Source organism: Pelodiscus sinensis, chromosome 3 (assembly GCF_052426305.1).
Source record: "Pelodiscus sinensis isolate ZL-2025 chromosome 3, ASM5242630v1, whole genome shotgun sequence".
Lineage (NCBI taxonomy): Eukaryota > Metazoa > Chordata > Testudines > Trionychidae > Pelodiscus > Pelodiscus sinensis.
In genome coordinates this window covers 53,191,587-53,207,178 of record NC_143054.1, presented here as the reverse complement: position 1 = coordinate 53,207,178, position 15,592 = coordinate 53,191,587, and the positions used below count along the sequence as shown (strand labels likewise).

At 39.1% G+C, this 15,592-nt stretch overlaps 1 protein-coding gene across 1 annotated transcript in view; it reads left to right on the top strand.

Annotated features, from left to right (window-relative positions):
• The window catches only part of LMBRD1 (LMBR1 domain containing 1), a 169,510-nt gene that overhangs the window by 70,192 nt on the left and 83,726 nt on the right, over nucleotides 1–15,592 (top strand). The window contains exons 8-9 of the mRNA XM_006127231.5: nucleotides 651–776; nucleotides 3,016–3,168. Of these exons, the coding sequence (XP_006127293.1) occupies nucleotides 651–776; nucleotides 3,016–3,168 (279 nt within the window). The remainder of the gene's footprint in view (nucleotides 1–650; nucleotides 777–3,015; nucleotides 3,169–15,592) is intronic.

Genomic DNA, 15,592 nt, shown 5'->3' with positions numbered 1-15,592 from the left:
TGCCCACTGAGAGAAAATAAATCTGTATTTAAAGAAATAATTAACATGAATAGAATCTCTGTTGTGAGTATCAGTACATCATATTTCTGGATTATCTACCTTTAGTTCAGGCTTTTATTTTTACAAGTAACAGAAATGGGCAACTACCAAAAGGGACTGTTCCTTGTTTTATTTTGGTTTGTTTTTGCACTTTTATAATGCTATTTTATCTTAATATTTCAATGAACGTTAGTTAAACCCCATATCCTTTTGGGGTAGAAAGGGAATTCCTGTTCTGGTGATACCATATTTTGGTAATAGGATTTGGAAAATGTAATTTTTGACAGGAAACAGGATAACCGCTTGAGATCATAGTGAATTCTCAGTTAAGTGGATAGTACTGATATAAATATGTAGTGTTAATTTTTAAAGTGGTTCTGCTGCTTCCTCTGATTAATAGGGAGACCAGAACAATATAAGCTGTCTTCTACATCCTGTTGGAAGGACTGTTTTCTATGTTGCTTTAATCTTTAACATATTGAATTCCACTGAAAATAATAAATGAATGGTGAGGAAAAGGAGGACCTGGAGTTTTATGAATGTGACATGCAGAACAGCTGAGAGAACATTTATAGCAAATGTTTTAAATTTATTTTGTGTGTTTGTTTTAGGCTTATGGTATGTCTGCTTTGCCTCTAAACTTGATAAAAGGAACTCGAAGTCCTGTTTATGAACGTTTGGAGAACACTGAAGATATTGAAGAAGTAGAACAACATATACTAAGGATTAAATCAAAGGTTTGGTGTTTGTTACCTAACATTTAAAACTCCTTCTGTTTATGGTATTCCTGTTGCTCTGCACTTTTTTGGTTTAATGTTTGGATTGTTGCTCATTTGTACAATAACGGGGACAGAAGTAAATATTCTCCATACTTACAAAGTTAGATTCTCCCAATTTCCTATTCCTCTTAGTCCTTCCATTTTTTTGGATTTTGTTGGGTCAAACACCCTGTACTATAGCAGACAATGGACTGTTAAACTTTTGCGCTAATGGAGGCCTCTCTTCACAGGAAGTAACCTAACAAAAATGACCTTGAAAGTTGCTAAAAAAATAAGTCAAATTGTGTTGATCAAAGAACAAAATAAATATTATAGAACAAATGAAGTATAAACTAAATACAGGCAGTCCCCGAGTTACGCGGATCTGACTTATGTCAGATCCGCAGTTACGAACGGGGCAGTCTCCCTGGTCTCCAGCAGACCAGGGAGAGGAAGCAAAGCGGCGGAGCACGCGGGCAGCGGACAGCCCAGACGCGTCTGGGCTGTCCGCTGCCCGCGTGTTCCGTCGCTTTGCTCCCCCTCTCCCTGGTCTGCAGACCAGGGAGAGGGGGAGCAAAGCAGAGCAAAGCCGCGGAGCCCGAGGGCAGCAGGACAGCCACGGCGCGTCTGGGCTGTCCTGCTGCCCCCGTGCTCTGCGGCTTTGCTCCGGACGCCTGTGGTACAGCAGCTGGGGCGCTGCCAGTTGGTCCCGTAGCGCCGCTCTGGGCGCTACTGGACCAACCCGGCAGCTACCAGCTGCTCTGCCCCAGGCGTTCTGATTCAGCCACTGCTGGTCAGTTTCAGCAGCGGCTGAATCTGGACGCCAGTTCCGACTTACATACAGATTCAACTTAAGAACAAACCTACAGTCCCTATCTTGTACATAACCCGGGGACTGCCTGTATATACTAATTATCAATTGTGTTTTCTGGATGGAGTGCTATAAAACTTTTTGTAGGAAAATAGAACTCTGTAACCCTCTCCACCACTGTGCCTCTAAAAGAGGCACTATTTTGTTATAGTGTAGTTTACTGTGAATCCATATTCCTTGATATTTATTGATGGCTGGGATTTTGCCTCTAGTTTTGCTTAATTAAAAATTTTGGTTCCTCCCCATTATATTTTACATGAAACCGTGTAGATAATGATATCCAATGAGAATGCTGAAAATTAACACTTGTAGCAGCAAACAGGTATGTGGTGCATGGTCTTATGCACAGACTTGATTTTTATTTTACTTTTTTTGGTAAGACCAAATCTTGTCGTGTAGACTTTGCCAAAACAGTGTCAGTGATGTAATCTCAAAAATAAAATAAAATACATGATTCAGTGGACATAAAGTTGAACTGTCGTTTCCCCTACAAGTGATCTTTCTAGGTCAGAGCTGAGGTATGTTGGTGGAGCAGTTCTGAATACTATCTCTTACACATAACCTAATAGGTTGAGATCTCCTTTTTAAGAGCACTAAATTTCCTTTTAAAGACACTTGGTTTAAATTTCTTAGCAGAAAATTATGAATTGTGAAGAAAATTATAAGAGATGTTGCAAATCATCTTTAAGGTTTCCATTATTTTAAAAATCTGTAAATGGAAAAATACTTTTCATACAAAAATTAAAATGTATGTTTATAGTGGCATATTCATTTAAGTTTTGCCTTAAGCTATAATTGTAGTAAGACACTGGCTATCTGATGTTAAAATGAGCCTTCTGGTTGAATCATATGTTACCGAATATTTTTTTTGTAGCATATTCCTTAAGGTATGCATGCAACTCATTACTGTGTAGTCTCAAGTAAAAAAAAAAAAAAAAAAAAACTGTATATTTAGCTTAGTTAGCTCCTTCAGTGTGTTACATATACTCAAATAGGTAGAATAAACCTGTTTGTTTTTTTTGAAGATGAAAGGAATGAAATATTTTCCAGAATATTAGATAATTCTGAATTTTGTGCCTGTGCTGCTCTAGAATGTATCTGTAAAGGTGTGAAATATAACTGACTTTATATTGACTAGAATAAAAAATGGAGAGATGGAAAGTATTAAGAATAGAAATGGGCTAGATTGAAATTACTCTTTTAAAAACTAGATTTCAGTATGGTACACAATTCTGACTTCATTAAGCTGCCAGGACTTGTTATTCAAATGCTAAATTTTATTATTCTTTCAGACATATGTTCACCAACCGTTTTCATTGTTTTCACACTTCAATTTTTGATTATCAGTGTAAAGATGGTCGGCCTTTACCAACAAAGGACAGACGGACCTTACATCAACTTGAAGAGAGGCTAAGGACACTTCGAAGGAGAGAGAGACATCTAGAATTTATTGAGAAAAGCTGCTGGACAAAGTTCTGCGGAGCCATGCGCCCTCTAAAAGTAAAAAGCAAAACATCTTTCATTTTATACCTTCTTCACTGTAGAATTTCTGGCATTTTCTTTGCCATTTTACTGCCCTGATGTAAGACTATTCTATGAAATAAGTCTGGTAACATTAGATATTTTTTCCCCTTTTTTTCCAAATGTCTTCTGAAAACATGATAAAATGACTTGAAGCCTCTTATGTGGCTGTTAGTACATATCAGTTTGTATGAAGCGATAGCCTGTTACTTTTAATCAGTAAATTGCTTTCTTGAAAGATATCGTGTATATATCTAACTAAAAATAGCTTACATCACTAATTGGATAAGCATGCCTTCATTATCTCTAAGGGTATTCTGATATAGAAACTAGTAGTTGTACTTAGTTTTGTGAGCCTTATATGTAGGTATTATATTGGCTAATGTGAAAATAAGACACTGTTAACAGTTAGGAGTGATTACAAAGTCAGTATTGGATTACTTAAGTAGTATTATGAACTAGTTATGGGTATAAGGTCTGATTTGGATATGTATATTATCAACTTCAAGGTCAACTCTTTGTTTAGTATATAAACATTTCTGCCTATAATAAGGGTTGTAAATACATAAATATGTGCACTATGTTAATTAATTACCAGTAATGTGTATCTCAAATTACTGATATTTAATCTTTAGACTCTTATGTTGATTAACATGAAGAAATCGTCATCAGTGTTTTTATTCAAGCATAAAGACCAGGTACATATGGAATCCCTAGCATATTAGAAACCTCCTAAATTAAGAGTTTCAGACATCAGCTGCAAAGAGAACAGTGTCCTCGCAACAAGATATTATGGCTCATGATGCCAAGAAGCAAGGAAGGAAAGAACTGAGTCAGTGCCTCCATGTTTCAGTCTTTTGTCAGTTTTCTTGCTGGATGTGTGGATTCCATTTGTCGTCTTTCCTTCTAATTATCTCTTCCCCCCCTAGGCCTGAAGACATCAGAAAAACAGACGTTACAACAAAGTCCCTTACTAGCCCCATATGTGAATTCCATGTATCTAGAGCCCTATCAAACGTACGGCCATACAAAATGCATCCCAGACTGTGAAATCTGGTTTCCTATTGTGAGCTTTTACTATTCTGGACAGATTTTATAGGGGAGAACAGTGTTCCTTAAATTGGGGATCCTAACCCAAAAGGGAATTGCAGAGGACTGGGGGGTGTCTCATGGAGCCCAGATATTTCAGGGGTATGGCAAAAAACTAAAATAAATTAAGACTAGAAAGGCAGTGTTTTTCCCTCCTAATGTGTCAAGCTTTCATGTCATATACCCAGACTAAGGCATCAGACAAAAGCATAACAGAGAAATGGGAACTAGATAGTCATCGAAGTTTTCTTTAATCTGTACTCCTGGAGAAAATTTTTTTCAGACGTACTTGTTGGTAGGTATTTTGAAATAAAATACCAAAATAATTGTATTTTGACAAATATGCAGAATTTTAACATTATTTTTGCAGAATTTGTAATTTTAACACAGGAGTAATCATAATGAGCACACCCATTTATCTCTAATACAAAATCCTCAATTGAGCTTGTATCAAACTAGAGCTATTAAAAGTCATAGAAAACTAAGAGGTCACAGTGTCAAAAATAAGAGTGAACTCTGCTGATGTCCATTTGTTGTATCTCTTAGCAAACTAAAGATATGTACTGATTTTATTGTGGAAGCCTTTTTGATAGATGGGACAGACTCAAACCATTCTACTTCGCTTTTTCTTTCTTCTATGCGTTTTCTATAAAGTTTAGGTATAATTTGATATTATGAAGGTATCGTCTAGGGAAAATAATTTAAACATGAGTGGATTCCTTTGTTTGTCTGGATTACTTAAAGATGGAGGCTCCAAAATAGTATTTGTTTCCAGTTTAATAGATGTTACTCAGTGAAAAGAACTATTCTGTACTAAATATTTGATTTGTATTTGAGTGTGGATAAGTTAGTGATTTTAAAAATGATTTTTTATATAAATCAGATTTTTTATTAAAGTTTTTTATCCTTAAAAAGGATATCTAAAGATATTTTGAGCTATAATGTATCTTAATTAAAACTATCTCATCATGGAATACGGATTATACATTCTAAGTCTACTATGGGGCAATATATTAATGTAATGATCAGGAATATTTTTGTAAATGAGTTCCAATAATTCATGGATTAGGGACCCATCTTATCTAATGGCAGCAGGTCATAAGAGACCCAGTTCAGGAATATTTTAATGAAGTTCCTCTACCCATGGGTAAGATTGGCATGCGTGCCAAATGCAAACAGTGCAGCAAAGAAATACAAGGCCTGGTTGTCCAAATAAACAACATTATGATAAGTAGTCCTTCTCAGGAGGAAGCTGTGTTGAAGATTTTGAAAGTGATGTGTCTACAGGATCTTTAGGTTGGTAAGCTTTATTTCATATTTCTTAAGGATTGCTTGTCTTCCCTATCGACTCTTCTTGAATTCTCATGTTTAAGCCAAAAAAAGTTGTTGTTCTATTTACTATTTATGATACTTGATACAGTTGTGATAAAAATAAATAGATGAAATAGTAAAAGGAATATCTGCCTATTTCACTTTCAAAATAGTACTGTGTCAATAAAATAGTTTATTCGGCATAGGCAAAGAAGCAGGGATTTAAATAGTCCCCACTTCATTCAAATAAAAATGGCCGCCACGCTGTGCTGACGCTCAGCTGATCCAGCACAGCAGGGCAGTCTAGACGCACTGTGGTTGACAAGAGAAGCCTTTGTCAACCACTCCGGTAAACCTCATTTTCGTGCAGATATTCTCAGTACTCTGTATGAGGGTCAAACATTAACTTCTGAAGAGGAGTTGGCTTTGACACAGGCATCCAGCAATCATACCTCCATAATGCCAGCTATAATAAACTTCAGAACTAAGGGCAAACCATTCAACAGGAGAAACCTAAAATATTGGCTTCAGCAGCTAACTCATTTTCACCTTTATTTTTCTGTTTGTTATAATCTGGAGGGGGGGGGGGGCAACTTTGCTGCTTTTTCAGGTCCCATACGATTTTTCAATTTGGAATGGATTAGTCAAAAGGAAGAAAATATTATTTCTATACCAGCAGAGGCAACTACTGCTGTTAAAAGTACAATTATCGCTTCATCAGCTTCTGGATCTAAATGCTTAAGTGACTTCCACCAGTTCACTAAGTGTGACTTTCTTTCCAACACCATCAGCAAAGTAGGGGAAACGACAGTTCAAGGTAGGGATGCCAAAATAAATGCTTCACAAACATCCTCAAGATAAGATATGGCCCTGACACTGACAGACAACAGCCCAAGATAGGCATGACTAAACACTCATAACCCCCCCCCCCACACACACACACACACACCTTTTTCCGGTGTCATATAGTAAGTGGAGTCCAACCCTGACTGCCACACCACCTGTAATGTCCATGGCTCAAGGATCAGATTCCTGAATTAGGAAAGGACTAACAAAGTAAAACCTGTGAAAGATCATTTGACACTGAAGGACCACCACCATCTGGATAAACCATTGTAAAACAGCATCTAGTTACTTAAATATCTGTAGATTTAGCAAGCATAAACTAGATTGTTTAGTAGAGGAAACTCGTAAGAGCTTTGCAATCATACTAATGAAGGTTTACAATACAGCAGAAAGACAAGTTAACAGATTTCTCCTACCCTAAGGAAACTGGACTGTTTGCCTTTTTCTTATGGTAAATCACGGTCTTCCTCCATTCCAGAACTGTTGTGTTCACATCCTGAACTGAAGGGACCGTTTACTTTGGTTTTGCTCTTAAGACCTTTGGGAGGAAATGACTATATTTGATAAATCTCTCAAGAAACCCCAGAGTGTCAGATAATATCCTAGACTGGCTGTGATCTTATTTTGGATTTTCAGGATGTTTCCCCATTAACGAATAATATTTTATACCACAGAAAATAGATTTTACAATTTATGCCTGGGGTAGGCAATAATTTAAGGGGGACCACTTCACAAATTTCAGAGTGGTTGAAGGCCACCCCAGAAGGGGCAGGGTCTGGGCGGAAGGGTGGGGTTGGGAGATAGCCTACCCTGAGTCTTGCTTGCCCTGGGGTTCCTGCCCCCTGAGTTCTGGATAATGGAAGAGGCAGAATCTGGAGCAGATTGGACAACGCTGGAGGCTAGCCTGGGATGGGGTGTTGTCTGGGGTGGAGGCTGGAAATTCACACTAAAGGGCTTACAGTTCCAGCCCCCACTGTTAATCCGTTTCCTGGGAGCTGCAAGCCAGCAGCCCTTTTAATTGCTGCTCTTTAAAGGGTTCCTGGCTCACAGCTCCAGGTGATGGTGAGGAAATGCATTAGAGGTGAAGGCAGGAGTGGACATGGACTGGATTAAAGTGCTAGACAGACCAGATCCAGCCCACTGACAGCCTCTTGCCCAGCCCGGATTTAAACCCAATTTCTGAACTGTGCTCAATGGATGGTACAGAAATTAATTTCATCACACTGTCTCCAGATGTTTCGGCGGGCGCACATAAATGCTCCGGCTTGCGCCATGGTGCCCATGGGCACCGTGTTGGGGGCCATTGATTTAGAAGCTTTTGGTAGTGTCCTATAGGGATATAAGCAACTAGTTGAGTAGCTGACTACCCAATAACCCTACCCTAGGCTTACCAGGTAGTAGAGTCACTACTTGACTGTTTCACCCACCCCCTTGGTGCCTCTTAAGAACATAAGAATAGCCATATGGTCCATCCAGCCCAGTACCCTGTCTGCCAACAGTGGCCAATGCCAGGTGTCCCAGAGGAAATGAATCAAACAGGTAATGATCAAGCGATCTCTCTCCTGCCATCCATCTCCACCCTCTGACAGAGGGTAGGGACACCATTCCTTACCCATACTGGCTAATAGCCATTGCTGGACTTAACCTCCATGGACTTATCTAGTTCTCTTTTAAACCCTGTTATAGTCCTAGCCTTCACAACATCCTCAGGCAAGGAGTTCCACAAATAGACTATACACTGTGTGAAGAACTTCTTCTTTTTATTTGTGTTAAACCTGCTGCCATTAGTTTCATTTGGTGGCCCTTAGTTCTTATATTATGGGAACAAGTAAATAACTTTTCCTTATTCACTTTCTCCATACCACTCATGATTTTATAGACCTCTATCCTATCCTCCCTTAGTCTTCTCTTTTCCAAGCTGAAAAGTCCCAGTGTCTTCAATCTCTCTTCATATGGGACCTGTTCCAAACCCCTTATCATTTTACTTGCCTTTCTCTGAACCTTTTCTAATACCAGTATATCTTTTTCGAGATGAGGAGACCACATCTGTTCGCAGTATTCAAGATGTGGGCGTACAATGTATTTATATAAGGGCAATAAGATGTTCTCATTGTATTTTCTATTCCATTTTTAATGATGCCTAATATTCTGTTTGCTTTTTTGACCACCACTGCACACTGCGTGGACGTCTTTAGAGAACTACCCACGATGACGCCAAGATCTTTCCTGATTAGCTTAGCTAAATTAGCCCCCATCATATATGTATAGCTGGGGTTATTTTTTCCAATGTGCGTTACTTTACATTTATCCACATAAAATTTCATTTACCGTTTTGTTGCCCAGTCACTTAGTTTGGTGAGATCTTTTTGAAGTTCTTCAGTCTGCTTTGGTCTTAACTACCTTGAGCAGTTTAGTGTTGTCTGCAAACTTTGCCACCTCACTGTCTATCCCTTTCTCCAGATCATTTATGAATAAGTTGAATAGGATTGGTCCTAGGACTGACACTTGGGGAACACCACTTGTTACCCCTCTCCATTCTCAAAATTTACCATTAATTCCTACCCTTTGTTTCCTGTATTTTAACCAGTTCTCAGTCTATGAAAGGGTCTTCCTTCTTATCCCATAACTTAATTTACATAAGAGCCTTTGGTGAGGGATCTTGTCAAAAGCTTTCTGGAAATCTAAGTACACTATATCGCTTGGATCCCTCTTGTCCACATGTTTGTTGACCCCTTCAGAGAACTCTAATAGATTAGTAAGACATGATTTCTCTTTACAGAAACCATGTTGACTTTTGCCCAACAAATTATGTTCTATGTGTCTGAATTTTATTCTTTACTATTGTTTCAGCTCATTTGCCCGGTACTGACGTTAGACTTACCGGTCTGTAACTGCCGGGATTGCCTCTAGAGCCCTCTTTAAATATTGGCGTTAGATTAGTTGTCTTCCAGTCACTGCATAGAGGAGCTGATTTAAAGGATAGGTTACATACCATAGTTAATAGTTCCGCAATTTCACATTTGAGTTTTCAGAACTCTTGGGTGACTGCTGTCTGGTCCTGGTGACTTGTTACAGTTAAGATTATCAATTAATTCCAAAACATCCTCTAATGACACTTCAATCTGTGACAAGTCCTCTAGATTTGTCACCGACAAAGGACGGGTCAGGCATGGGAATCTCCCTAACATCCTCAGCCATGAAGACTGAAGCAAAGAATTAATTTAGTTTCTCTCCAATGACTTTATCGTCTTTAAGTGCTCCTTTTGTATTTGAATCTTAAAAGCTGATTTCTTCCCAGCACTGTCTCTGCAGGATGGGTGGGGTGGAGGCAGAAGATCAGCCGTTTGGGACCTGACGGGACCTGGGGCTGCTTGGAACCAGCTTGTTCCAGGTCTGGAAGCTACCCCTGCTGCAACTCTGCAGTTTAAACATAGTAGAAGTCGGGCTGTCTGTGCACCCAGCTCTTACTGCATTTAAACTGTAGAGCTACCGTGGGCTTCCTTATCAACTAATCGTGTAGTCAATACAAATTGTATCAACTACACAATTAGCCATTTAACCACTTCTTAACATCCTTAGTGTCCCTTTCAACTCTTCGATGGTCTCATTATCGTTCAGGAGAGCACTACAATTTTTCGGTATCAGCGATGAGGCCACAGAGTTGGCGTGTGTATAAGGTCTTTGTCTCAAAAGCCACGCATATAATGTCTCTCAGTGAATGCTTGGATTTCTTTTGCTTTGTCCTCCCACTTTTTGTTTTTGATTTCTCTGGTCTACCTATGAACTTCAGCTTTGAGCTGATGGAAAGAGCTCTGCTTATGACTGGATGATGGATGATTTTGCCAATCACAAAGATCGATCTAAAAGGGCTGTGATCTTAGTGCTGTCATGCCCATCCTGATGATGATGGGTTGCAAGGACATAAGAACGCCATACTGGGTCAGACCAAAGGTCCAGCTAGTCCACTATTCTGTATTCTGACAGTGGCCAATGCCAGGTGCTCCAGAGGGAATGACCAGAACGGGTAATGGAAGTGATCCCTTTTCTGTCATCTATTTCCAGCACCTGACAGAGGCTAGGGACGCTATTTCTGCCCACTTTGGCTAAAGTATTGATGGACCTAATTTTCATGAATTTATCTAGTTTTTTTTAACCCTTTTAAAGTGCTGGTCTTTACAACATCCTCTAGCATGGAGTTTTACTGATTGACTGTGCGCTGAGTGAAGAAAAATGTCCTTTTGTCTCTTTTAAACCTTCTTTCTGTTAATGTCATTTGGTGACTCCTACTTATGTTATAGAAACAAGTACATTTTTCCGTATTCACTTTCTCCATACCCATCTTGATTTTATAGACCTTTATCCTATCCCACTCCCACCCTTTTCTTCCACTCCCCCCCCTCCTCTTTTCTAAGTTAAAAAAAATCCATCTTTTTAGTCTCTCTTCATATAGATATAGACGATGATATAAGGCGATCCCATCTGTATTCAGTATTCAAGATGTGGGCATACCATGGAGTTATACACAGGCAATAAAATATGCATACAGTCAGTTTTTCGTTGAGGAGTCTTTGGAGTTTCATTTGATGCACTGCCGATGGAAGTCTTTGGATGTTGTATGGCCATCTGTGTGACTTGAATGCTTTGTATGTTTTACATAGGACTGAGTGCACTAAGTGATGGTTAGTCCTCCAATCATTGACTTCTCTCATGACAGAAGATTGAACATCTTAAATGCATTAGGATCTCTGCCAACTCTTGCATTAAAGCCCCTTAAAATGATTATTTTATCTGTTCTGGAATGGATAGCAGAATTTTATCAAGGTCTATGTAGAAAGGTTTTTTCTGTTCAGCGGCAGGTATTGATGCATATGCGTTCATGATGGTGGCAAATGACTTACTGACCAGTTGGATGCAGAAGGTCTTAAGTTGCTCATTGATACTAATGGGGAGTGCTATCACATGGTTGATTCCAAAGCCAGCACCATGTATTTTCCTGTGTCTTCTGGAAAGTAAAACCTGCAAGTAAGTGTAATTGCTGACCTCTTGCCTCGAGTGGCATTTGCACTTCTTGTCTTGCTGAGAGCAGTGATGTTGATGATGTACCTTGGAAAGTTCTTTAGCAAAATTGCTGTTCTGCATTTTGGTTTTTCAATTTTTGTCTGGTATAGAGCAAACATTTCAAGTTGCAAGAAATATTTTTGTTTTTCAACTGCATTGGGAGTGATCCCTAGGGATGTGATTATCCAGTTAGGCTATTCCACCATACTCATGCTTAGGGCATCTTTTCTAGTCCTTCCCTATATGAACAAAGGGGCCTGAAAAGGCCTGTTCATTCATGACTGCAGATGGTGAACATGTCCCCACCCTCCCCCCCATCCCACTCCAGGGGTACATGATGACCATCCTGCTGTCACTGCCTGCCTGTGCATCTGTGGCTAGGGACTTCTGTTGATCACTGCACTTGTCCCCATCACCATTTGCCTAGCTCCACAGGTCTTCCATGGGTTAGAAATAAAGTGGGGTTTTTTCCTTCTGAGAAGGTCTGCTCATGAGTAGTTTAATGTGGGGTGGCTATTGCACACTAGCAGACATACATTGGCAGAAGAGGCACCTGTATACAGTGGCAAGGAGGTCCAAGGATGCTTCCCTGTTCTTCATCCACCTTCAAAGCTGTTTAGAGGTGCTCCTCCTTCATCCATTTGTTCAGATTTTATATTGGGTTGTGTTGGACTGCACTTTGTCTGGTACTTCACCTTTGACACTACTGCCAGGGGTGACTCTGCCCAGGTATACAGACTCCCCGATGGCATCACTTAGTCATAGACTTATCTCAACCACGTCAAGGTGGCAACCCTAGGAGAGTTCAGTATGGCTTGCATAAGATGAGTAGTGTTGTCTCTAAGAATGTTAAAAGCCAAGTTATAGGCACAAAGTATACCAAACAAAACCAAAATACATTTTATCTCCTCCTCCTCCTCCTCCTCCCCCACCTGCCCCCCCCCCCCCCAAAAAAGCTGAATTAAAACAATATACCTTTCATTCTGCCCTAGCTTGATGCAAAACCTGAGCTCCAGGATATAATCTAGTGGAGATAGAAGTAAGGATTTGAAAGTTCCTCTTCTGAAGGGAATCTTCTACTGGTCTTAAAATGTATCCATAAATGCATCAATAGCAACACAGCTGACCTTTCCTATTGGAGTGGTGTATAGGCTAAGGGGCAATTTTTCAGATAACTAGATTCTTTTAAAATCACAAAATTCACATTAAGCTACATTATTTTCATAATGTGACTTAAGTACTTCTGCATGAATTTTATTTTTCAGAGTTTTACAAAAGTTTCAACGAGTATGTATCTTCCTTGGTCAGATAACATTAGTATTTTTGTAAAGTGGTTGGCAAATTCTAGCGTAAGAAACCCTTTACAACTGTTGCTTTCTTTGTATCTGTGATGTGATATGTAAATCTTGAAAATGAGTCCACAGTAGGCCTGTCAGCCCTACTTTGCTACATCTGAAGTAAGCAACAAACTTGGAGTGGGTAGGTTAAGCGTAGAGAGCTGCTCACTGAGGGGCTGAGAGGGGAGTGCAGAAACCCAGCTGTTAGTCTCCAAGGGGCCTGGCTGGGGCAGGAATTACTTGACATTTCTGTCTGCCAGTGACTCAGTGCGGGAAGGTAGGCTTTATGTGGGACCATTTGATTTGTCACTAGTGATGTATCTGCTTCAAGAGCTGTACCTGAAGGGGATTACAGCTAAATAAGATTTTTTTGTTTCCTTATGCAGAAGTGGGAATGTAGTGGTGGCTTCTCCAAAGACCATAAGTTTACCAGGTCATATTTCATGAGTATAAAGGTGAGATGTTTTCTATCAATTGAACAAAGGGGCAGGCATTTGTATGGCTCTATTGAAGTAAATAATGTGATGAATAAGTTGTTAGAGAAAGGAGCATGATGTAATTAACTAAGAAAGAGATGGAAATAGTGAAGCATTCTTACTATAGCTAAGTTAGACTAGTTGATAAAATAATTCCAATAGTTTCATTATTTTGTGATTTAAAGGCCTGTTATAGGATTATAAACTGTTTAGAAGTATCTTAAAAGGGAATATTGTTTTATGTATGTCATTCTCTTGGGAACCTCGAGAGCTTTGACAGCTCCCCCCCCATCATCAGGATCATTGAATTGTGTGTTGGTGGTGGTTATTCCAGAATGTGCTTGCTTTGTAGAAGCAAACACCATATGCAAGCCTGCCAGAGGATCAGAACAGTCCTAATCAAGATGGTCCCTAATGTTTTATTTTGCCTGCATGGCATAGCTCTTTTTTTACTGAAGAAGACCTGATCTAAGAGCAGGTCTCTTCTGTGAAAGCCCTGTAACCATTAGATTATCAAGCTAGTCTGACTTAGTTCCTACAAGTCTGTCAGCAAAAGGATGGGTGGGTGGGAGAGTCTAAGTAACTTAGGTCTTAAAATGAATTTTCTTTAAATAATTTCTATCTAAATATAGATTAATCATCATGTGGGTTGTAAAATGGGTAAAAATTAACTTTAAGTTTTTCTGTAGAGCATAATTATAATTGAGTTTTCACCAGTTTATTCTTTTAACAGTCTTATTGTGAAAGTTTCAAAACTGCCTTTTGGTGACACAATAAGAGCGTCTACTCTGCAATATGACTTGTAGGGAAAAACACCCCATTTTGGTGACGCAAAACTTCCACCCTGTGGGAGACTTTTTCCCCCTCCCTTTATCATCAGAGAGCCAGAATAGACACTGTTTTGTCAAAAACTGGATTCTGCCAGTATCCGAAAATACCTCTGTGTGATCTCTGCTGTCCTGCCAGCATGCACTCCTCCCCTGTCAAAGCTCGGGGAAGTATCTGACAGCTAAGATAGCTATTCGGTTTGGGGAACAAACAAAAACCAAATAATTGGAATACTTCTGTTCTACAGCAGGAGGGAGGTAGGGGCTAGAAAGACTACTGTGCTGCTTTTGACATTCCTTAGCATGGAAAACTCTGAGCTACAAGGGAATCCCAAGAAGCAAAAGGATCAGCTGCGCCTTCCTACAATATTACCCATGTTGCTTTGCTCGTATGTTGTCAGGGTGGTAACAATGTGGACCTGAAATGTCGACAATGGAAAACAGAAAAATTGATTTGACCAGTTTTCACTTTTGGTGACTTTCGCATGTCAACAGCACTTCTGTTGCCAAACCTTTCATCGTAGACCCTAGATAGCCTTTGAAAAGTTAAACACATGTTAAGATGAGGCATACAAATCAAAGACAATATATCACTAAAAAGCATTACTTCTGTAACAAAGAAGCAGCAGAATCAGAGTGTCTCTCAAAGGTGAAAAGGTAGATGGAGAATTTGCTCTGTTAATATACATTTAACTTGTAATTAGCATTACATTAATGTAAGTAACAAACTGCATGAGACAAAGGCTTTTGGAGAATGATCCGTGTTGTGAAAAGTCACTGGCTGAAACCCAACTTAATCAGCACTTTTACTCTTGAAAGTGCAGATGTAGTTTGGCACCTTGTGATTAATCCAATTTGTTTTCTGTTAAGAGTATCTTGGGGAAAAAACAGTGATGTGGATTGAATGGAAGAATCCTTGCTAGAGATTGTTACCTAATAAACAAGCATGTGTTATAAGAAACCACAAACTAGTTAGAACTCTATCTAAGGAATAAACTAATATAGTGGAAAATGCACAACAGAGCCAAGTTTTGGTTACTTTTAATTTCTAATGGCACATTTCTCTATGCCCAATTTAATTTGTACGCAAGGCTGTATTGATAGTAATTACATCGTTTTTGGCACTGTGTATTCTCAGCTTTTTAGATCTGTAACTCAATGTACTACAGTATGCCCATTATTTAACTTAAGACTTGGAGAATTCAGCTTTCAGTCGAACTGTAATTCTGAAACTCACTGAAAAAATATTCCCACTAAAAAAAATTAAACTAGTTTTCCTATCAGTGGCTTCAATACTATAAAATATTAAACTAAATCTTAAATTGATTCATTGTTGATTATCTTCATTTCTCACAGCTTGTACAATTTAACAGCAATTAAGTTTGATTTCAAGTTTGCAAGACTTTTGGTTGTGGACACTGCAGTGGAATGTTTGTTTCTGATTTTTAAAAACTTAGTA